Below are 23,663 nucleotides of genomic sequence, written 5' to 3'. Positions count from 1 at the left end.
GAAAAGTCAGTGCGCTGAACTATATAGGTCTATAAAACCAGTTTATTTAGTACACTACGACACGTCAAAGCTCCGTCCGCTTTGCAACAACGTGACACGTGTCGTCAATCGACATCCCTGTTTGGAGACTTTGAGGCCTAGATTAGCATCCTAGGATAGAAGCATGATCCTTGCCTTAGCTTCTGCTGACCCGCTCTTCTCCAGCATCATTGTCCATGCACCCTAGCAAATCTGAACCGCAATTTCCTCCTAAAGCGTTCCTGAAAAGGACGCCTGTGATCGTTTAGTCTAAGAAGTGGGGCCGACAGAATAGATTTGTCGGTGGGACACGTGCTCAAGATCTACGGGGAAACGACATAGTTTAAGATTGTGTCTCTCACTAAATGATGGGTATAGTGTAAAAGAGAGTGGACAAATTAATATGTGCCTTCACTTATGCCACTCTGATGGGTTGCTTTACTTTCATATCCCACTAATTCAAGAAAAATCTTTTACAAGAGAGCCAGAGGAGTGTATTTCTTTGCTTGATAAATGATTGATGAGGGGAGGATTTATGTCATTTTGTTTGGAAAAGTCAAAGGCAAGAGATCAAGAAAAAGAGAGAAAAATCTGGTAATATTTGGCAAAAAGTCCAAAAACAGATGACAGATTGATGGACTCAGATCAGATCAGACAATCTAGACTTCTTTGATGGTGGGGCTTCTTCCTTTTCTTTTCTTTTCTTTTCTTTTCTTTTATTTATTTATTTTTCTAATTATGTGGTAATTAAAGTGGGAGGGTAGTTTTATTAGGAATGGTGGCATTGATGGTACAAATGCATGCAGTACTGGAATTTTTATGAATAAGTGTTTGTTCACTGATTTACTCCATTTGCTGTTGCCTTCCCTTCCCTACACACAATAATGCCTTGGGAGCTAGTGCTTTCTTGCGTCACTCTTTTTTCTTCCTAGCACTGTTTTGAGAAAGAAAACGTAAAGGTGACGCCTCTGTGCCTTCTATCACTCCAGATGTCATAGCACCTTGATTCTTGAAATCTAAAATATCACAGTAGTTTGTTTCTTGTTTACCTTTCGTTTATAGCTTCACCGTTTTTGAAGCAAAGAATTCGATCATCTTTCTTTCTTTCTTTCTTTCTTTCTGGTAAAAGATTGAAGCTGCATTTACGGGAAGCAATGAAAGAGAGAGGCAAAGCTGTGGAAACATTCAACAACGACATGGAGTATTATTCTTCTTCATCGGATCTTCCGTGCAAGAAGCACCCATCTTCATCATCTGTTGGAATATGCGCTTATTGTCTTAAAGACCGCCTGATCAAGCTGGTTTGCTCCGACTGTGGAGAGCAGCGTCTCTCCTCCTGCTCTTGCTCTGAGATCTCTTCCAATCGCAATTCATGCACTGTCGAGGTGGGGAGCGTCGGTCGGGTCTCGTTCCTGATAGAGAATGAAAGGAGTGAAGTTTCACAATCACATTCTTCTAAGCCCAAACCCCCCCAAGAGAAAGCAGAGGAAGTTGTGATGCTCAAGAGGAGCAGCAGCAGCTGCGTCGAGATTAAAAAGAGTGCGTTTTGGAGAATTGGGAGATTGTTTAGGAAGAAGAGAGAAAAGAATTGTGAGAGATTGAGTGTTGGTGGCGGGTGTGATGAGAAAAGTGATTTGTGGATGGTTGATTATATGGGTGTGTCTAGGTCCAGGTCTCTTTGTAGTTTCAGGGGCGGTTGGTTGTTTGGATCAGAGGATGGTGGGGATCATTTGGTTGTATCAGGTGCTAGGAGTTCTATTTCTGCAGCCAGGAGTTCTGGGGTCAATGGGGGACTTCTTTTAGATTCTGGGAGAAGAAGTGGGTTCAGTGAAGCAGAGCCCAGAAAAAGTGGCTTTGATGGTGAGAAGAAAGATAGTCAATTGGAATCTGAAAAGGGTGGTGTGAGGAAGGGTGGTCTTCTGGAGCATGATGCTGGTTTAAATGGAGGAGCTAATAGACGTGTTTTCTCACTCAAAGAGAGTGATTTCAATGGCATAGATGATTCGGGCTTTATTGACTTGAAGCTTGATTACTCATCAGAATCGAAGCAGGAGTTCTCTGCTGCAAAAATGGGTGTGATGACAGATCAAGATACAGGTTTTGGTAGCATGAGAGGGAGTAATTTTGTGGCAAATGAATGTGGAGGTTCGTTTGGGAATTTCTCTGGGGACGGGAGTTTCAGTAATGGGGGTTCCTGTAGGATCACGGTGAATGAGAGAGGGATCAAAAGGGGGAGGAAAAGTATGAAGGGTTGGCGATGGATTTTCAAGCAGCATCCTAGCTGGGGAAGTGCAAGGAAGAAGGATGAAGATCTTATGTTCAAAACCTGATATATGATGAACCGAAATGACACACAAAAAAAAAAGTTATATCTTTTTGTGAAGAGCAAATGCCAAATTCTTATTCTGTTTTTATGTCTTTTAGAAGGGAGTCAGTCCCCATCTTTTAGTCTCTTCTGTTTGTAGTTTTATGTTAATCTGGTAAATGTTAATAACAAGTAGCTTAGATTAAATGCCTCATGTGTTTGCTTGTTGTGTCCATTGCACAACACACAAAAAAGAAAAAGTTTAGGGTACATTTGGAACCGGCCACTGAAATAGAATAGTTATTTCCTTGTTTTTTTTTCATTTTTGGAATGGCTATTTTTTCCTTTTGGGGAGAATAACACGAAGTTCTTAAGGGAAAATATAATAATACAACCACTCTCACAGTATCATTGCACCAAGTAAACTTAGCCTTTTTTTCTTTTTTTTTACACGTCTAAACAACGGAAAAGGGAGAGAGATTTGAACTAGTGACGATTAAGCTACCCTTTTGGGACGCTTTGCTTAGTCCTTAATGCAATAATAAAGTATCTGCCACAAATAATTTGATTCGGTCAATTTTTGAAACACAAAATAGCAACTTATTTTGACATACAAAGAATACACATCTGATACTTGACTCCAGACTGAGCCACATACATCTACTAGTTTCCTCACTCTCCCCCTTCCTTTTTCTTTTGTAGTGGCAAATACCCATCCCTAGTTTAGTTTTCTGTCTTTCTTTCTTTGTCTGTCTGTTGGGACTGAACTAGAAACTTTTATCGAGGAGGGCAAAAGCATAAATTAAAAATATATTAAAATTGAAGATTAATTAAATGAATAGAAAATAAAATTAATATCTAGCCATTTTTAACAAACCATAAACATATCATCAACATAATCATGCTTTATATGGAGAATTGCAACCTCACCGAATAGACAAACCCTTAAATCATTTAAGCCGAGGATAACTGTACGACGTTCTTTGAGCCGAAACATTGAACTGATCACATGAATTCTTCTTTCTTTTTTTTTCTTTTTTTTTTGAGTTATTTATGGGACTAAAGACTGAAGTTAATTTTTTGTCGGGAGCCAAAGATAATTTTTTTTTTTTTTTTTTTTTGTACATTAACTATAACTATAGCATTTCTCAGAGGAAGGGGAGGGGCCAGCCATTGTGGGTCCTTAAGTAATTCCGTCTATGTCTGTCTATTTTTCTTCTTGTATTTTTTTTAATTTTTTTAAAAAAGTAATTTTTCATTTTTCTAATTATGGACAAAACAATGTGTTTTGCACTTGAAAAAGCATTGGATTGCAACATTTACGATTGGTTCTAATAATAAAGGTCTTTTTATCTTTTCATATTCCATTCATTTAAATGACATTTTTTGATATAGGGTGTTAACGTAGGGTCAAAATTTTGAATTAAAGGACATGTTGCACTCAATTGAAATTTGGTGGCTTCTTTGAAAATTGGGTGCTCGTTTGAAAGTGAAGTGTAATTTATTTTCCCATGTGAACCATATTTTCTTATAAAGATATAAACATCTGTGGGAGAACAGAGTGTGTTTAAGCACCTTGTTGGATGAGATACCTTTGACCTTTATGGGTGTTAGTGCTGCTTAGGTTTAATTTGCTTAGAAAAGAAAAGTAAAAAGTTAAATGAGAAGAAAAAAATAATAATAATCTTAATTTGGACCCATTAGGCAGTAGACCACTTATATAAATTTGAAAATTAAGGAAGATTATCATTCTCCTTGGTTTCTATATGAATTTGAATCTTCTCTATTTCAAATGAACGAAATGATATTTTTGTCCATTCAAAAAGCGAAAAAACAAAAATATTCATCCATTATAATTAACTGAATATTATTTGATTCATTGAAATTGAAAGAATCATGTTCCGTTTGTATATAGTTCTCTCGGTTTTAAAATTAAACATCTAATAAAAATCCAAGTGGGAGGTTAGTTTAAGGTTGTCCACCCCACCACACCACTCGAGGTCGTGGACCCGCGGGTGGGACATTTGCCCCAGCCACCTGCAAAGGGCAAATGACAAGCTGTATTTCGTCCATTTTCAAGCAGTTACTGATGAAGTTGGTCAAATTAAAGTTGTTCCTCGCTTTAAGACCATGTCAGTGACTAAGTGGTCAACTTTGAGCTACTATGACAATTATGCGCACTAATAATATAATTTGTAGAGAAAAACCCCCCTAATTGACTATGTCAAACTCTTGCTTGAATCAAACATTTGTATATATAACGAAGCAGAGTGCTGCTACTCATACAGAAACTACACAAAGCAAAAATGTATGTGACGAGACATCTTTCAACGTACAGAAGATCTCCTGAAGCCCTCTCCTTGCCTCCGCCAGAGGGTCCGAGTTCTGGTATTCTGGTCATCCAAGATGAGGAGTCGGAGCCAACTTGTTGTTTCGGATTGTGCAAGAGTATTGACATCAAGCACCTTCCTTTTCCTCAGAACAAGAGCCTACAACATCGATACTCAACAGGGTTCGGACATACCAAAGTTCTTCATTTTCAGAATATGATCTTCATTCCAGTCCTGAATCAGCCTCTGTCTTCCAATCTCTACTATGCGATACAATACAGGAAGCATAAAGGGTATGCATATATATATTTTCACAAACCGCAGTTATTTTAGCATGATATATGATTGCCCAGATGACTAATAATTCATACTCAAATCTTTTTATAGGGAAGCGTACACATGCTCAACGGAGGAGGATGAGACCACCTGCTGTTTCGGCGGATTCGCCACCGATGTACCACCACAACCTTTGGATCCCACCAACGTAAATCAGCAATTTGAGATCCGTCTCAGGGGAGGAATCCTCAATGATTCGGGGGGTCGTTTTACTGCCAAATCCGTAGCTCCAGATGGGTTTCCTCCATTTATTTTGGGGAAAATAGACTGGAAAGTGCGTGCCTCAGCTTCCCTTGATTTCGAGTTGGGTGAAGCGCAAGGCGTTGACACAACCCTCCGTGCCCACCTACCAGAATTCACCTTCCCGTTATCAAACAGGAGCTCCCAACCTGTAGTGGTGGGAAAATGGTATTGCCCCTTCATGTTTGTCAGGGAAGGAACACGGAAAACGTTGAAGGATACAATGAGTAATTTGATATATTACGAGATGAAGCTGGAGCAAAAATGGGAACAAATATTTGCATGTGAGAATAAGAGTGAAGGCAACGCTGTGGTGGTGGATGCTCTTGTGGAAAGAGAAGTTGTCACAGTTGGTGGAAGGGAAGCTGTGGTTGATGAGAGGAATGTGGGTGATAGCTTGGTGTGGTTTAGGAGTAATGGCGACGAGGAAGAAGAAACTTGTGTGGCGTTAAGTGTAGTAATAATTGAGAGAATGAAGTGGGAGCAGGAAAGGGCCGGGTGGGTTGGGGGAGATGGAAAGCAAGTGAGGGTAAACAGAGCAGAGGAGTTTGGGGGGGAAGGCGGGTGGAAGAAATTTGGTTGTTATGTTTTGGTTGAGAGGTTTGTATTGAAGCGACTGCATGGAGGCTTGGTGCTAAGCTATGATTTCAAGCACACTCATCAGATTAGGAGCAAATGGGAATGAGAATATTGCTGCTTTTTTAATTAAATTTGATTGTATTAGTGTAAGAATTGTGAGCATTATGTAAAGAACCGTCTCACTTAGATGGCTTTTAGAATATGCATTATAGAGTGTAATTTCGAATGTATAAAAAACTTTGACTTTTTTTATTGGACATCAATTGATTTCTAGATTAAATGGTCAACGGATTTATCCTACAAGAAGATTGAGTGATTTTTGTTACTTTTATGCACATATCTTACCCTCTCTTTTCTTCCCACCTTGCCCTCTTTGATGTAATTACCCTAGTTGAAGAGATAATGAACTATATCAGTCTATATCTATAAATAGTTGTTTCATGAGATCAATCTGTCTTCTAAAACTTGTCTGAGGGTAGATGAGAAATAATATGGCCAAAATCGTTGCATAGGATAAGAATTCTCAAGTTTATTGGCCATCGAGAAGGAAGAAAAGGGGAGCAAAGGATTAAGACAATAAGTGTTGTAGTAGCTAGTAGAGAGAACGTATTTTTATGGTGAAGACTGAAGACGAAAATAGTATATTAGTGTATGAAAATGGAATGCATTTTTTTAAGGGGGGAAACGGGTGTTTTCTTGTATCTTGGTTCTGCTTCATGTTGCAAATAGAAACAGGATTTTGTCTCCGTTTTGTTTCCACTGGAAAATAATTTATGGAAAACGGTTTTTCTATTTTTTGATGTTTGGTGCAATATAAAATAATAGTCAACAGAAAGTATTTTTCTTCTGACAGAAAATTCTTCTTTAATTTTTGAAAAATAGTTTTTATTTTTGAAAATCGTAAACCATTTTTTCGAGTTTGAGCATCTCATTCTTAAATTGATAGACTTAAGCCGAAAAGTTGTCCGGACTCACCTAGGACTTGACCAGGACTCCCCCAGGACCTATCTGAGACCTCAATCGAGACCTAACTGTAAGTGTTATATATATATATATATATATATATATATTGTGATTTTCAAAATATTTTTCAATAAATCATTTTTTAGAAAAACATTTTACATAGTAATAAACGGAGCATTTGTCTTACGTGCATGTAAAAGTTACTATAGTACTCTAAACGGGATCCATCTCCTCTAAAACACAATTAGGGTCAAGATTTAACCCCCTTTTTTTTTTTTAACCCAACGTGTAGAGTGATAAACTCTTGTACAACTGTTACAACTAGATGATGTTACAAAAAAAGTACTTATATATATATATATATATATATATATATATATATATTAATTCAAAGGCTGATTTTATCATCACATTATTTATTCACTTGTATGATAGTAGGATAGTCGTTCACAAATCTACTGAATAGAATTTCTTTTTGTTTTATTCTCCCTTAAAGGTCTTGCGCCAGAGAAACCCCCCATTGACTTTGTCAAACTCTTGCTTGAATTCAACATTTGTAGATAATATACAAAGCAGGGTGCTACCCATTCAGAACCTACACAAAGCCAAAATGTATGTGACAAGACATCTTTCAGCGTACAGAAGGTCTCCTGATGCCCTCTCCTTGCCTCCACCGGAGGGTCCGAGTTCTGGTATTCTGGTCATCCAAGATGAAGAATCGGAGCCAACTTGTTGTTTCGGATTGTGCAAGAGTATTGACATCAAGCACCTTCCTTTTCCTCAGAACAAGAGCCTGGAACATCGATACTCAACAGGCTTCGCATCTACCCAAGTTCTTCATTTTCAGAACATTATCTTCATTCCAGTCATTAACCAGCCCCTGTCTTCCAATCTCTACTACGCGATACAATACAAGAAGCATAAAGGGTATGCATTTTATCACAAACCACGGTTATTTTAGCATGATATATGATTGCCCAGATGACTAATTCAGGCTCAAATTCTTTTTCCAGGGAAGCGTACACAAGTTCAACGGCGGAGGATGAGACCACCTGCTGTTTCGGCGGATACGCCACCGATGTGCCACCACAACCTTTGGATCCCACCAACGTAAATCAGCAATTTGAGATCCGTCTCAGAGGAGGAATCGTCAATGATTGGGGGGGTCGTTTTACTGCCAAATCCGTAGCTCCAGATGGGTTTCCTCCATTTATTTTGGGGAAAGTAAAGTGGAAAGTGCGTGCCTCAGCTTCCCCTGAATTCGATTTAGGTGAAGCGCAAGGCGTTGACACAACCCTCCGTGCCCACCTACCAGAATTCACCTTCCCATTATCAAACAGGAGCTCCCAACCTGTGGTGGTGGGAAAATGGTATTGTCCCTTCATGTTTGTTAGGGAAGGAACACTGAAATCGTGGAAGGATGCGATGACTAATTTGATATATTACGAGATGAAGCTGGAGCAAAAATGGGAACAAATATTTGCATGTGAGAATAAGAGTGAAGGCAACGCTGTGGTTGTGGATGCTCTTGTGGAAAGAGAAGTTGTCACAGTTGGTGGAAGGGAAGCTGTGGTTGATGAGAGGAATGTGGGTGATAGCTTGGTGTGGTTTAGGAGCAATGGGGACGCGGGAGAAGAAACTTGTGTGGCGTTAAGTGAAGTAATAGTCGAGAGAATGAAGTGGGAGCAGGAAAGGGCCGGGTGGGTTGGGGGAGATGGAAAGCAGGTGAGGGTCAAGAGAGTAGAGGAGTTTGGGGGGAAAGGTGGGTGGAGGAAATTTGGTTGTTATGTTTTGGTTGAGCGGTTTGTATTGAAGCGACTGCATGGAGGCTTGGTGCTAAGCTATGATTTCAAGCACACTCATCAGATTAGGAGCAAATGGGAATGAGAATATTGCTGCTCTTTTAATTAAATTTGATTGTATTAGCTAAAGAATTGTGAGCAATATGTAAAGAACCGTGTGAGAGGTGCAAAGTGTCGCTTTGCTCACTTAGATGTCTCTTAGAACATGTATTCTCATTGAACATCAATTGATTTTTAGAATCAACGGTCAAAAGTTTGATTCAACAAGAAGATTTGAGTGATTTTTGTTTCCTTTATATCGTACCTTTGTTTTTTCTCTTCTTGCCCTTTTTGATGTAATTGTCTGTTTAAGAAGAAAAGACAATGAACTATATATATAAGTAGTTGTTTCATTAGATCGATCTGTCTTCTAAAACTTGTCCGAGGGTAGATAAGAAACCATATGGCGAAAATCCTTGCATAGGATCAAAATTATCTCAAGTTTATTGGCCATCCAGAAGGAAGAAAAGGGGTGCAAAGAGAATTACTTTTTGTTTTATTCTCACTTAAACGTCTTGAGCCAGAGAAACTTTAATAAGTAGGATCAGAATTATCTCAAATATTTCTCGTCTGCTTTGCGATTATTTTGTATCAGCGGTATATATATATATATATATACCGCTGATACAAAATAATCACGAAGCAGACGAGAAATACTTGTGAAGGCAAGATGAGCTTGAGAGGAAATGTATGTGACAAGGCCTCTTTCTTTGTACAAACAGTTTCCTTCTGCGCTCTCATTGTCACCCCCTGAAGGTCCAAATTCCGGCATTTTGGTCATCCAAGATGAAGAATCCGAGGCTACATGTTTTTTCGGATTGTTCATGAGTCATGAGATCAGGGACCTACCTTTCCCAGAACAAAAACCTCAAGCTTCGTTATACAACAAGAAATGGCGAGCACCGACATGTTTATCATTTTTACGCTACCTTCGTTCCAGTTCTTAACCAGCCATTATCTTCCAATCGGTATTATGCAATAAAGACACGAGGAAGCCATAAAGGGTATGCCTTTTTATGTGTTTTTTTTTCTTCGCTATTGCACTTGTTAGTTGTTCCTATTCATGTCTGGTTGATCATCTATGACATCATACACAAGTTTGAAGTTTGCATTTTGGGTCTCAAAAACAATTTTGTGATATGAAATCAAAGTTGTCGCACTTGCATGAGTTGCACTAACGGGATATAGAAGGACAGGATTTCCAAATCCTTCTGTATAAGTTTAAATTTTTAAGATAAAAATGGCGATTTAATTGTATTAGAGATTCATGAGTTCAAATCTTGTTTTAGTCATTAATTTACAATTTAAATTAAATATATCATGTATTAAGACTCATTTATTATGGCTTCAAATTCTAACTTATATACTAGCCCCTTGTGCAAGGGCAAAACTAAAATTTGAAGTTTTGAAGGTAAAAATTTGATTTTAAAAAGAATATAGTTTTCCTTCAAATTAGGTTTGAGAAATTTGTTGCAACCTAGTTTATAAACATGACATGTGAGATGCACATGAGAGTTGGGGTTTAACCATGTAGCTTTGTTTGGCAAAGTATTTATTTTCCTTTGTTATTGTTCATGCACAATTTCCCAAAAAAATTAACATCAAAACATTTTAATTTTTTTTTTCATTTTTTATATCACATCATTCACTTTTTATTACTATTTAAATAAAAAAATAACTACAAAACAATTTTTTTTTTTTACTTTTTCATACAACTTTTTTAATTTTTTTATACCAAACATTCTTTTTTTTTTTGCATTAACTACAGCGTTTAAGGAAAAGGCTTTACTAACCAAAGCTAGTACTCGCCTCCGGCCGCGTGACAGAATACTAAGTAAATAAATATTTTTTTTTTATCTATTTATACTTTTGAGATAGACAGTATTTAACAAAACTTGTAATTTATGTTAAAAATGGCGTTGTAGGGAAGCATATGCAAATTCCAAGGAGGAAGACATGGGAAGCTGCTTCTGCTTCAGCTATGTTCGTGACGTGCCACCAAAGCCTTTGGATCCCAACGACGTATACCAGCAATTTGAGATTCACCCTGAAAGCAAAATATTTCAAAGGGGTGGTTTTGTCGCCAAATCCGTTTCTCCAGACGGGTTCCCTCCAAAGTTCCTCGGAAGAAGAGGGTGGGAAGTGCATACCTCAACTCCCAGCGATTTCGAGTTAAGCGACGACGCACTAGGCGTAGACACCGCCCTCCACGGTCGCCTTCCAGACTTCAACTTCCCGCTATCGCACAAGAGTTGTCAGCCAGTGGTTGTTGGAAAGTGGTATTCTCCTTTCATGTTCATTAGGGAAGGAAGAGATTTGGAAGATATTATGAGTGGATCAATGTACTACGAGATCACGCTCGAACAGAGATGGGAACGAATGTTCGCATGTGAGCATGATAATGAAAGCGAAGGCAATGGTGTGGCTGTGGATGCTGTTGTTCAAAGAGAAGTTGTCTCAGTTGCTGGAAGGGGAGCTGCGGATGTAAATGTGGTTGATGGGGTTATGTGGTTTAAGAGCTTCAGCGAAAAGGGAGAAGAAATGAGTGCGGGGTTGAGCTTACTGGTCGTTGAGAGAATGAAGTGGGAGCAGGAAAGGGTTGGATGGGTTGCGGGGGAAGAGAAGCAAGTGACACTGAAGAGAGTAGAGGAGTTTGGAGGTAATGGGGGGTGGAGGAATTTTGGTTTTTATGTTTTGGTTGAGAGGTTTGTGGTGAAACGAATGGATGGGAGCCTGGTATTAACATATGATTTCAACCACATTCAACAGAGTAGGGGAAAATGGGAGTAAAAGTTCTTGTTGTCTTCTAAATTAAAACACTGCAAAATTCAATTACTCTGTTCTCGTGTATGCATTACAAAAGTTGCTTACTTTTCATTTTGTATATGGTTATTGTGTTGTTTACCTAATAAAAGTTTTATTTTTTTTTGTTTGTTTTTTTCTTTTGGAAGACTCTAATCAATTCAACTACTCAGATTTATGGTCATTTGACTTTTTTTTTTCGAATAGCACTTTTGGCCTTTTAGATATCTCATATCCGGATGTGTTTCAACTAAATTGGATCAGGTTGGATTTCAAACTCACTGTCCCATTAGAAGATCTCACAATTGCTGTATATATTGTTCTTAGTTTCTCCGGTTTCCTTGGAATTTGATTCGAAGCTAAGTTATATTTGGTTAGTTTCAAATGAATTTCCATCATGGGCCACAACCACTAACTTTGCCGACTGTAATCCCGCTTAACTTTCAGCTTCCACGTCTCCTTTCAGATTAGGAGTAAGCAGATTAACTGTTTATCACTTACCGACTGCGACCGAACTGACATTAACTGCCTACCATCATAAGTCGGTTGATAATCGGTTAAAGATTTTTATACCGGCGTCGGTTCGGTTCGGTTAATCGGTATAAAACATTTTATTGTCAATTAACCGAATTAACCGACAATAAATATTCTAGGACAATTTATTAGTAGAAGTGTATAACATATGTTGATGGACTCTTATTATATTAATTAATGGGCCAATTTAAAATATGTTTGGTTCAATAAGCTATTTTAGTCCAAAAAACAATTTGGGCTCCCCTAAAACATTCAATTTTTTGTTCAATTTAAAAAGCTCACGGTTAACCAATTAACTGAATCGATTTTAACCGAAACTTTTGAAATAAATCCTTATCAAAATATAATCGGTGAATTAATTTCGATTACATTATATCATTGAGATAATTTAACAGATAATTTTAGTTAACCGACTGCAAATGATGGAACAGGATCCTCTCCAGTCCATAATGGACTGGAGAATATCCAGTTCATGGTGAGGATTTCTCCTCATAAATCTTATGGTTAAAATTGGGACACATATCCCACTAAAAAAAAATAATAAAATATTATTTTAAATTAAAAAAAATTAAAAAAAAATTGAGCCACCCCTACCCCAAAATGGGGGTGGCCAGCCACCCCTTTCTTTTTTCTTTTTTTTTATTAATTTATTTTTTAATTTAAAATAATATTTTATTGTTATTTTTTTTAGTGAGATATGTGTCTCATTTTTAGCCATAAGATTTATGAGGAGAAATCCTCACCATGAACTGGATATTCTCCAGTCCATAATGGACTGGAGAGAATCCTGTTCCGCAAATGATAGGGTGTACGGGCATAAACCAAACTGCAATTGCTACTGCCCCTTATATTACCATTTAAGGCCTTAACCGTTTGAGATTGTGTGACAATGGAATTTAAATAGTCATTTCCTCTTATTTTAAGAAATTAATTGGAGCCGTCTTGAGAGGCTCTTCAACTCATAATTTTTTGTCATCATATTTGATTGGTGTTAGACTTTCTACTATTGTGCTCTGGTTTGAAATTTTGCCATTACAGGATACTGACAGCAAGAGTTCTCTTGTTATTATTATTTTATAAAAGACAATAAACTTAAACATAAGGGAAAATTACAGTTTTCTCCCCCAAAGTTATCAGCGATTTGCGCCTTCGAAGTTTCAATTTTTGCAATCCACCCCCCCTAAAGTTTCAATTTTTTTCAATTCGACCAATATCATCCCAAAATTCCCATATTGCCCTTGATTTTTTTTATTTTTTATGAAAACGAAAACAAATTTGAGGGTGCAAAAATGACCAGATGACCAAAGGGGTGGCTACGGCCACCACGAATTTTTTTAAAATTTTTTTATAAAAAATAAAAAAATAAAAAATAGGGGCAATATGAGAAGTTTTGAATAAAATTGGTCAAATTGCAAAAATTTGGAACTTTGGGGGGTGGATTGCAAAAATTGAAACTTTGATGTTCAAATTGAAAAACATTGTCAACTTTGAGGGGGTAAACTGTAATTTTCCCTAAACATAAAGCACTCCCTATCCAATTTTGATACAGGTTGTCTCCCGCTGTGAAATCTCGTTGTCTTTGCATGTGGCCATGTACGTCATTGTTCTTGTTACTTCACTGATACAGCATCTTAAATTCATTGGTATTGTTGGATGTTGATTAAAGAGATCCAATTTCACATTATTGTGAAATTGGAAGAAAGCTTTTGAAGTCATGAATTTGATTCAAATGTTTGAGGATAGCCATCAGGATTTAGATCTTAATTTGTTCTTGTATTGCTATTTATCTGGAAATACACATGCCGACACATACATTGATATGACTAGTAAAGTCCACAAGTCCTCACATCAAACATTTTAATCACAGTAATATATATAGGAACCCATTCAAATTTTAAACATAATGAAAAAAAATGATTTAAATATTGATAAAAAGAAAAGGAAAAAGAAAAAAAGATTTAAATATTGATAAAAAGGGTAAGAAAAATATCGATGAAAATCGAAGAGTATTGAGAATCGAGGGTTTGGAGAAAGTAATTGAGGGGCAAAAAAAAATTTAGAAAGTGTAAAAATGAAGTTTGGAAGATGAAGTTGAAAGAAGTAAACAAAAAAGTAAAGAAAAAACGGAAGAGGGAGACCAACAGAGAAGAGAAAAGGGAAGAAGATAAAGAGCGAAGAGACCTGCATATGCCTAGAAACAGAAGTGAAAGCATAGAAAATAGAAGACCATATCTTACCATGAAAAGGAGATTGGAGGGTAGATATTCTGTGCAGGAAGTCTGAATTTCTGGGTTCAGTCCAATTCCAATTAAGTAGCTAGCCCATAGTATTCGTTGAATCCAATGACTCCTTGCTTAATATAATAACTCCCACCAAGAGTCCACAAGGCCCAATCAAAGTCAAGATCAGCTGCCATAGCCAATAAGCAATTCATGTAGCGGTTGAGAAGTGTATTGTTGCCTCTTAAGTGAAATACATTGAAAGTGCTTTAGGCTTGAATACCTAAACAGCACAATATCACGTTTATTATATAGAGTAATGTACAGTTTGAATTCTATATAATCTTTACAAGAGAATTTGAATATGATACTAGAGTCCTGCTTAGAGTACAATGTTATCTCTTAGGATATAAGATAAATAAAGAGATAAATATATGAGGAGATAATATAGAAGAAAAACATTATCTCCTTCTTGATCTTGATTCCTCTTGTGGCTTATCTTTGAAGTGGTCTTCTCTAATATCGTCTTTATCTCTAACAGCCCCCCTCAAGCTAAGGGGAGGTTTAATCACCGTAAGTTTGTCACGCAACATGCAAAAACGGGCTGATGTAAGGCCTTTTGTAAAAACATCCGCTAGTTGATCATGTGTGGAGAGATTTAACAAGGATATCCTTGTTAACGACTTTCTCACGAGTGAAGTGATAGTCAACCTCAATGTGCTTAGTACGACCATGATAGACCGGGTTAGACGCAAGAGCAAGGGCACCAATGTTGTCACACCACAATGTAGGAGGAGATGGTAGTAAAATGCGAAGATCTTTGAGCAACATTCGGAGCCAATAGATCTCAGCAGTGGCAACTGCCATTGCTCGATACTCAGCCTCAGTGCTTGAACGAGCAACCACTGATTGCTTCTTGGCACACCAAGACACTAGACAAGGGCCAAGAAAAATACCAAATCCTGTAGTAGAGCGACGACTATCCGGATCACCAGCCCAATCTGAGTCACAAAATGCTTCTAAGCAAAGCGAGCCCTTGCGAAAAAACAAGCCATGGTCTATACTTCCTTTAAGGTAGCGTAAAACTCGCTTAGCTGCCACCCAATGAACCGTGGTGGGTGAGTGCATAAATTGACATAATTGATTTACTGGGTATGAGAGATCTGGCCTAGTCATGGTGCAATATTGTAAGGTACCAAGGACTTGGCGATAGATGGCACTGTCAGCTTCAGAGAGAGGATTGCCATCTGTTGCTGAGAGTTTAGAGCCAGACACTGTAGGAGCTGCATATGGCTTGGCACCTACCATTTTTGACTTGTGCAATAAGTTAATGATGTATTTGGATTGCCGTAAATGTAACCCAATGGAATCACGGATTGCTTGCATACCTAGGAAGAAGCTAAGGTCACCTAGATCCTTCATTGCAAACACACGTTGCAGCTGGTTGATGACAGAAAAGATTTCAACTTTGCTTGTTCCTGTAATTAAAATATCATCCACATATACTAAAACATATAAAGTGGCATTGGTAGTGTAATAGATGAAAAGAGATGTATCCACAGCAGAGGAGTGAAACCCAATGTCAAACAGTGCTTGAGAGAGCCGAGTAAACCAGGCCCGGGGTGCTTGTTTAAGGCCATAGATAGCCTTATGCAGATGACAAACAAAATCAGGATGAGAAGCATCTACAAAACCCCGAGGTTGTTCCATAAAAACATCTTCCGCTAGATGACCATGAAGGAAAGCATTGGAAACATCTAATTGGCGAATGCACCAATCAAAATGAACAGCCAAAGTTAAAACCACACGGATCGTAGATTGCTTAATGACAGGGTTGAACGTCTCTGTAAAATCAACCCCACTCCTCTGATCAAAACCCTTAGCAACTAGCCTTGCCTTGAACCTCTCAATGGAGCCATCTTGTTTACGTTTGATCTTGTAAACCCATTTATTGCGAACAATGTTCTTATGTAAAGGACGTGGGCATAAAGACCATGTGCCATTAGCAAGGAGAGCATCAAACTCACAACCCATAGCAGCTCTCCATTCAGGTGATGACACTGCTTGTGTGTAACAGCTAGGTTCAGCATATTGTAGAACACTTGAGAAGGCTTTGAGTGGGTGTTTGGTGGAGTAGAGAGCTGTGTAGTCTGGAAAAGATTTCGGCTTAAGGTTTCCTGTCTTTGTCCGAGTGAGCATTGGATGGGAGGGGGATGGACTGATGGGTAATGAGAGATTTTGGTCATTGGCAAGAGATGGAGATCCGTGTGATGCAGGGAGTGATATGGAGGTGTCGCGGACTGATTCAAGGCTGTCTAGTGAGGCCAAGGGCGCACATGGGTCTGTAGAAAAAGTAGGTGCAGCAGTGTGTGCAGGTCCGTGTACTGCATGGAGTGATATGGATGTGTCACAAATTGATTCAAGGTTGTCTGATGAGGCCAAAGGAGCACATGGGGCTGCCGAAAGAGTAGGTGCAGCAGTGTGTGCAGACCCATGTGATGTACTAGTGGTAGGCATGGGCTGTATGGGATTAGGACAAGTCAAAGATGGACTAGAAAAAGCAGGGGCTGTTTCGTGAGGTGTAGGAGTGGTAGATGGGTGAGCAGATATGGGTTCTAATGCATTAGGTAAGGCCATAGTTGGACATAGGACATTAGTAATAATAGGCATGGCAGAAGGTGTAATGTAATTATTTGAAAAGTGAGATGTAGAAGGAATACCTGACGGCGTGCTGGAGCAGGAAGGGATGAAGGAACCTCGACCTTGGCTGGAAAACTTATCTCTAACATTAAGCCCATACCAAACTCGCTGAAAAACAATGGCAACCCCTGCTTCCAACAAAAACCCTGCCGATCTCATCATTATGTCTGACACTATCCCACACGCTTCGTTCGCATTCCCATTTTTCTGTAAATCCGTACCGGTGCACCTCAAATACTAGCTTTCCGCTTTCCGGTGAACGTGAGGCTCAGTGGCTGATTCCGGAGGAATACCAGGTTTGTGTCGTAGCTCAGGCCCGAGAGAATCACAATAACATCTGGGTTCGCTGTGTGCACTGCTTCTGCTCCTTTCTGCATGTACTTTCACAAAACTGATCAAATTAACCCCAGAAAAAGAAAAAAAAAAGGGGATTATATATGCTTGTATCTACCTATACCAATCATTCACATTCTGTCTGGGGCCTCGGAGCTCGTTCCTTAAGCTCATGCCAACGAAATTGGCAACACCTTTAAACGTGGTGGCCATTTGGGTTAGCCCTTCAATCCAAATGTCCGCGTTGAAATACTTGTCACCAAATAAACCATTGCCGTCAGCCGGGCTCGCTGATGTGATTGTCTAATATGACCATCAAATTGTTGGCACCAAGATTATATTAGACACCATTGCCTGAGAATATTATAATCCTTGGTTACAAAGTCTGAAAAAAATGCACGCAAATATGTGATGATTTGGAAGAAATTAGCATAGGCATGCATGTTACCTGGAAAGCCTTTATAAGGGAAAGATCAATGATGGAATGGTTGTTAGCCTGGATGCTAGCAATGCATTGAGAGAGGCCTAGTCTCTCAAATGACTGTCTTACGGTGAGAGAAGCCAGTGAGAGATTAGTGGCCAACGAAAGTACTGGCCGAGTGAACCTAACACAATTGAATCCCATTGACACTATACATTTCTTCCCTTGTCTTCTCCTCTTACAAATAAATGAAAGTGCATATAACACAGATACAAATCAGAAAGCAGACTAGAAATTGTGAAGATAGCTTGAGAGGAAATACGATGTTATCTTGTTTTTGAACTTGTCATTTGATCAGGGGATATATCTTTAAGTCTTTGAGCTTTGAATTGTCTTCTTATCTATGAGTTGTGTTGTTGATAGTACTTATATCTCTAATACAATGAAACAAAAATCTAAGAGGGGTAGCCTCTCCAACAACAAGTTCAAAACGAAAGAAAAAATGTCGAGATTGGAAGCATAAAATAAGAAATTAGTTCATAAATGATCTCAAATAAACCATAGACAACTCAATCCTCTATATCTCAGGCAAAAAACAATAAAATGGCCACATAGAGCGATATAGGCACCAAAATAGAGGATGTAGATAGGGGCATGACCCTCAAACAACCCTTCAACCCTATCCAAGTTCCTTCTAGGTAACAACAACAATAATCAAGGGAAGGTTGACGAAGGAGTGGCACTGCCGAAATCAGAACAGTAATCGAGGGAAGGTTGACGAAGGGTTGCCATGGAAAGACATTGTACAAGACGAAGAGTTATTCCCTCCTTTCCAAATATGCTGCGCAAGGCGGAGATAGGCCTCACAGGAGAAGGGGTTTCCCAAAATATTTTGAGAACTTCTCTATGAAATTTTGAGAGAGAAAGATGTATGTGTTTTGTTTATCACTATTTCTTGTCGAAACTTGATCAAATCAACCCTTCAGTACTTGGGAATCAATTTTTCTCAACAAATGACAGTCATTAATTCCTGCAGATCTCTTATTCTTTATTCGGATTAAAATGATAACACATCACTTTGAAAAAAAAATAATTAAAAAATATAAGCATTTCTCAACAAACATCAGCAATGAATTCCTGCAACTCTCTTATTCCTTTGTCAGTCGCTATATCCTTTAGACAGGTGTCACAAAATCAATTTGTGGAGTCTTCCAGAAGGGAATCACACCTGGAGAACCCTATCCCTATTCCATATTCTGTTATTGCATGCACGCAGTTTAGAAGGTCAACTTTGAACCTATAACTTGTCTACGCCGAAGCGCTTTTTTTTTTTTTTTTTCCCGTTGACCTTATCACATCCTCTTTATTTTTTCTCACGTTAGCGCCACCGATTTAATAATACTTTTTAAAAATAAAAAGATAGAAAAAGAAACAGAAGAAAAATGTATAGCATACTTCTCTTCTTTTCTAATCTTTACCAAATCGACCCTCTCTGTTTCTCTCTTGCTTCCAAACCCGATACAATTGAAATACAAAACTGTAAATGAAGGAAATAAAAGTGAAAAGAGATTCAGACATTGAATTCAAACAAATAAAATAATAGTTGTGAATTCCTGCATATCTCTTTATTTCTTATCCGGATCTTGTCAGTCTCTATCCTTTAGACAGGTGTCACAAATCAATTGTGGACTGGTCCACAAAGGCAATCACAGCTGGCCGGAGAACCACGCCCCTCTAGAAGACAAGCCAGCTGTGTTTGGCAAAGGGTTGGATCCGACCAGATCTAAAAATTAAAAAAATTCTTCTTAAAATTAATTTTAATATTTTTATTTTTTACATTACATCAATCACTTTTTATTATTATTCAAATAAAAATATCACTACAAAATAAATTTGTTTTACTTTTTTATACAAAACATTCTTATTTATTTTTTTATTTTTTTATATCAATTAAATCTGTTAAAATATCATTCCACCTCTTTTTCAATTCCATTGCCAAACACAGCCGTCATTTTCTTCTAACTTGTGGCCAAAGGTTTAGCTGGACAACTTGTCTAAGTTGTCTACTGCAGAAATTCTTTTTTGTCTTTTTTTTAATCTCTTACAAGGAAAATAACTTCTGCCCCTATAAATACATGAAAGTTCATATAACGCATATACAAATCACATAGCAGACTAGAAATTGTGAAGATAGCTTGAGAGGAAATATGTATGTGACAAGATCTCTTTCTCAGTACAAAAAGTTTCCTTCCGAGCTCTCATTGCCGCCCCCTGAAGGTCCAAATTCCGGTATTTTGGTAATCCTAGACGAAGAAGCCGAGGCTACTTGTTGTTTCGGATCGTGCAAGACTCATAGGATCAAGGACCTACCTTTCCCTCAGAACAAAGACCTCACGCTTCGGTATTCAACGGGCACTGGCGAGAACCAACATACTTCTCATTTTTACGCAGCCTTAATTCCAGTTGTTAATCACCCATTATCTTCCAATCGGTACTATGCAGTAAAGACAAGAGGGAGCCATAAAGGGTATGCCTTTTCATGTTTTTTTAAAAAAAAATTTATTTTCTCCAATATTCCACTAGTTTCTAATTTCTATTCATGGCTGCTTGATCATCTGACATCAGACACAAGTTTGAAGTTTTCATTTTGGGTCTTAAAAACAATTTTGTGATATGAAATCAAACATAGAAGAAAAGGGCTTCGAAATTACTCTGATGATATCTAGATCCTACCCTCTTGGAACATAGAAGAAAAGGGCTTCGAAATTACTCTGATGATATCTAGATCCTACCCTCTTGGGCGTCGGTGGTGCAAGGCCGGCTCATGCATGTATAGGCCAATTAGATCATAGATGACGAATTGACTACATCATCTAAGGCTCTTAATTTGAAAGGATATATATATTTTTTACCAATTGTGTTTCTTAAAGTGTAATCTGTTTTTTAACATTTAAGAATCATATGTATGTTTTGAATGCAAAAACTCTCCCTTTACTCTGTTCTCTCTCCTAAAAAAAAACCCATAGTTTACCTTCTCCGGCCCCCATGGGAGGAGGGAGCCTTGGCTCCTTCCTCCTCCTCCTTCCCCTTCCGCCCTCTTCCTCTTCCCCTTCTTATCCTTCTCGCCTCTTTTGAGGCCAAACCTGTCTCTTCGGAGGCTCTATCTGCCTTTTCGAAGGCCCTATCTTACACTTTAGTTGTTTTTTCTTCTTCCAATAATTGCATCGCTCACTCCTCCACTGTAAATCCACCGTTCATCGGCGTCATCGGCGGCTTCCAGCGACGAATCGGCTCCCTTTTTGGAAATTTTAGGTTTGATTTTTTCAAAATCAGATCTATCATTTTCAGGAAGCCATCGCCATACACGCGCCCCTCCACCGTGTTCCTGGGTGTCGCCGCTTCTGTCTGCCACCAGAACCGCCCTCATACGACGTCCACGCGCCGGAGCGTGACTAACACGCGCCAGCGAGTGGATCTCACTCGCAGGCGCGTGCAGTTCACGCGCCACCCTCTCAGGTGCTGCACCTCCAACGCTCCGCCTTTTCGACTTCCGTCTCCACCTCTGGTGCACCTCCGTCGTTCGATGCATCTTGTGTCTAGTTTGGTCTGGGTTTTGTTTTTTTGTTGTTTTTTGTTGTGTCTCTGTACTGATAAGCTTGGAATCGTTCTCCATCAGTGTTTTTGTTTTTGTTGTGACTATCCTTCCGGTGTGTTGCAACTATCCTTCCGGTGTGTTGCAACGGTTCTCTTGGGTGCACCATTTATGGTGCATCTATACAAATCATCTTAATTGGTGGTCAATTTTCTTGGTCTTTGTACCAAAAAAGCATAGGCCCGCGTCATTTATTTGATGTATTGCCTCTTTTTTTCTGTTTACTCATTCTGATGGAATCGTTTTGGGGCTTATTGTTGAATTGCCCAATCCGTTGTTATTGTTAGTTGTTCCCTTGTTTTATCTATATAAAAAAAAAAAGAATCATATGTTTTTTTTTTTATTATTAATATAATTTAAAAAGATTGAATTATAACAATTTAATATGCTAAAATTTTTCAAACTAGAGCATAACTCACTTTCTGTTTATATTGATTTTTTCTCTTATTTTCTTTTATCATTTATAATCTTTTGCTTCATGGTTCTAGCATTATTTATATGTTATATTTGCTATAAGAAGCCGTTGATTTTAGTTAGTCATTGTTAGTCACTAAACTTTGTATATCCCCCCCCCCCCCCCAAAAAAAATTTATAATTTATGTTAAAAATGGCCTTGCAGGGAAGCATATGCAAATTCCAAAGAGGAGGACAAGGGAAGCTGCTTCGGCTTCAGTTATGTTCGTGATGTGCCACCAAAGCCTTTGGATCCCAACGACGTAGACCAGCAATTTGAGATATTTCGAAAGCATTGGGGTTTTGTCGCCAAATCCTTATCTCCAGATGGGTTCCCTCCAAAGTTTCTCCGAAGCAAAGGGTGGAATGTGAGTACCTCAACTCCCCGCGATTTCCATTTAGGCGACGCACGAGGCATAGACAATGCCCTCCGTGATCGCCTTCCAGACTTCAACTTCCCGCTATCGCACAAGAGTTGTCAGCCAGTGGTTGTAGGAAAGTGGTATTCTCCTTTCATGTTTGTTAGGGAAGGACTCCTTCCATTGAAAAATCAAATGCGTAGATCAAGGTATTATGAGATCACGCTCGAGCAGAGATGGGAACGAATGTTCGCATGTGAATATGATAATGAAAGCCTAGGCAATGGTGTGGCTGTGGATGCTGTTGTTCAAAGAGAAGTTGTCTCAGTTGCTGGAAGGGAAGCTGCGGATGTAAATGTGGTTGACGGGGTGATGTGGTTTAGGAGCTTCAGCGAAAAGGGAGAAGAAATGAGTGCGGGGTTGAGCTTATTGGTCGTTGAGAGAATGAAATGGGAGCAGGAAAGGGTTGGATGGGTTGGGGGGGGAGAGAAGCAAGTGACACTGAAGAGAGTGGAGGAGTTTGGAGGTAATGGGGGGTGGAGGAATTTTGGTTTTTATGTTTTGGTTGAGAGGTTTGTGGTGAAACGAATGGATGGGAGCCTGGTATTAACATATGATTTCAACCACATTCAACAGAGTAGGGGAAAATGGGAGTAAAAGTTCTTGTTGTCTTCTAAATTAAAACACTGCAAAATTCAGTTACTCTGTTCTCGTGTATGCATTACAAAAGTTGCTTACTTTTCATTTTGTATATGGTTATTGTGTTGTTTACCTAATAAAAGTTTTATTTTTTTTGTTTGTTTTTTTTATTCTTTTGGAAGACTCTAATCAATTCAACTACTCAGATTTATGGTCATTTGGCTTTTTTTATCTCGAATAGCACTTTTGGCCTTTTAGATATCTCAAATCCGGATGTCTTTCAACAAAATTCGATCAGGTTGGATTTCAAATTCACTGTCCCATTACAAGATTTCACAATTGCTGTATATATTGTTCTTAGTTTCTCCAGTTTCCTTGGAATTTGGTTTGAAGCTAAGTTATATTTCGTTAGCTTCAAATGAATTTTCCATCATGGGCCACAACCATTAACTTTGCTGACTGTAATCCCGCTTAACTTCCAGCTTCCACGTCTCCCTTCAGATTAGGGGTAAGCAGAATAACCGTTTATCGCCTACTGACTACGACTGAACCGACATTAACCGCTTATGTAACAGGAAAGTTACTGCCAAACCAGAATTAGAAAGGAAAATGAGAGAGAAAGAATGTGAGTAAGAGACTTTGAGGGAGAAATGGATGACTTCTTCTTATTGAACAACTTGGCCAATTCGAGATGGCTAATCTCCATACAATGTTTGTACACTTCTCCAAAAGATACCCCTTCTTGCACTCAACTAGCCTTATATAAGCTTAGCAGTCAAGGCAATTAGGCTTACAATTGTTTACAACTAACTGTAACAACTTTTGCAACTAACTACCAACAACTACTATAACAGCTTCTATTATACACATGCTGCAATACCTCCTAACAGAATTAACTGTCATGCTCCTGCTGCCTTTCCCTTTAGCTTCCCAACTCTT

The 23,663-nt window shown here is 38.5% G+C and overlaps 4 protein-coding genes and 2 pseudogenes across 5 annotated transcripts; 5 read left to right on the top strand and 1 right to left on the bottom strand.

The window, feature by feature from the left end:
• Positions 1-955: 955 nt before the first annotated feature.
• On the top strand, positions 956-2,505 carry LOC132179230 (micronuclear linker histone polyprotein-like protein). The gene has a single exon (XM_059591898.2). The coding sequence runs from the start codon at positions 1,173-1,175 to the stop codon at positions 2,346-2,348; it is 1,176 nt and encodes a 391-aa protein (XP_059447881.1). The 5' UTR covers positions 956-1,172; the 3' UTR covers positions 2,349-2,505.
• A 2,124-nt stretch (positions 2,506-4,629) lies between these two features.
• On the top strand, positions 4,630-5,914 carry LOC132178405 (uncharacterized). Its single transcript, XM_059590846.2, has 2 exons — positions 4,630-4,946; positions 5,041-5,914. Exons 1-2 carry the CDS (start codon positions 4,630-4,632, stop codon positions 5,912-5,914), a joined length of 1,191 nt encoding a protein of 396 aa, XP_059446829.2.
• A 1,415-nt stretch (positions 5,915-7,329) lies between these two features.
• LOC132179541 (uncharacterized) lies at positions 7,330-8,858 on the top strand. The gene is made up of 2 exons (XM_059592279.2): positions 7,330-7,698; positions 7,785-8,858. The coding sequence occupies exons 1-2, from the start codon at positions 7,382-7,384 to the stop codon at positions 8,656-8,658; spliced, it is 1,191 nt and encodes a 396-aa protein (XP_059448262.2). The 5' UTR covers positions 7,330-7,381; the 3' UTR covers positions 8,659-8,858.
• Positions 8,859-9,298: 440 nt separating this feature from the next.
• LOC148586609 (uncharacterized) lies at positions 9,299-11,541 on the top strand (annotated as a pseudogene).
• Positions 11,542-12,658: 1,117 nt separating this feature from the next.
• Positions 12,659-19,633, bottom strand: LOC148586608 (glycosyl hydrolase 5 family protein-like; annotated as a pseudogene).
• A 156-nt stretch (positions 19,634-19,789) lies between these two features.
• On the top strand, positions 19,790-22,879 carry LOC132179449 (uncharacterized). Of its 2 annotated transcripts, none has more exons than XM_088515737.1 (2): positions 19,790-20,148; positions 21,893-22,879. In XM_088515737.1, the coding sequence occupies exons 1-2, from the start codon at positions 19,829-19,831 to the stop codon at positions 22,740-22,742; spliced, it is 1,170 nt and encodes a 389-aa protein (XP_088371863.1). In that variant the 5' UTR covers positions 19,790-19,828; the 3' UTR covers positions 22,743-22,879. The 2 variants fall into 2 exon arrangements, with proteins under 2 accessions (XP_088371863.1, XP_088371862.1); XM_088515736.1 differs by lacking the exon at positions 19,790-20,148 and adding an exon at positions 20,546-21,137.
• The last annotated feature ends 784 nt before the right edge of the window (positions 22,880-23,663 follow it).

This window comes from Corylus avellana, chromosome 4, assembly GCF_965113065.1.
Source record: "Corylus avellana chromosome 4, dhCorAvel1.hap1.2, whole genome shotgun sequence".
Classification (NCBI taxonomy): Eukaryota; Viridiplantae; Streptophyta; class Magnoliopsida; order Fagales; family Betulaceae; genus Corylus; species Corylus avellana.
Note: the sequence above shows the minus strand (reverse complement) of the source record. Positions and strands in the feature narration are given on the sequence as shown.

What these genes read in the sequence shown, in the direction of transcription:
- LOC132179230 (XM_059591898.2), top strand. Translation starts at nt 1,173, where the DNA reads ATGAAAGAGAGAGGCAAAGCTGTGGAAACATTCAACAACGACATGGAG.
- LOC132178405 (XM_059590846.2), top strand. Translation starts at nt 4,630, where the DNA reads ATGTATGTGACGAGACATCTTTCAACGTACAGAAGATCTCCTGAAGCC. An exon ending in CAATACAGGAAGCATAAAGG is followed by an intron (nt 4,947 to 5,040) that starts GTATGCATATAT and finishes ATCTTTTTATAG; the next exon opens with GGAAGCGTACACATGCTCAA.
- LOC132179541 (XM_059592279.2), top strand. Translation starts at nt 7,382, where the DNA reads ATGTATGTGACAAGACATCTTTCAGCGTACAGAAGGTCTCCTGATGCC. An exon ending in CAATACAAGAAGCATAAAGG is followed by an intron (nt 7,699 to 7,784) that starts GTATGCATTTTA and finishes TTCTTTTTCCAG; the next exon opens with GGAAGCGTACACAAGTTCAA.
- LOC132179449 (XM_088515736.1), top strand. Translation starts at nt 20,596, where the DNA reads ATGCAAAAACTCTCCCTTTACTCTGTTCTCTCTCCTAAAAAAAAACCC. An exon ending in TTCACGCGCCACCCTCTCAG is followed by an intron (nt 21,138 to 21,892) that starts GTGCTGCACCTC and finishes ATGGCCTTGCAG; the next exon opens with GGAAGCATATGCAAATTCCA.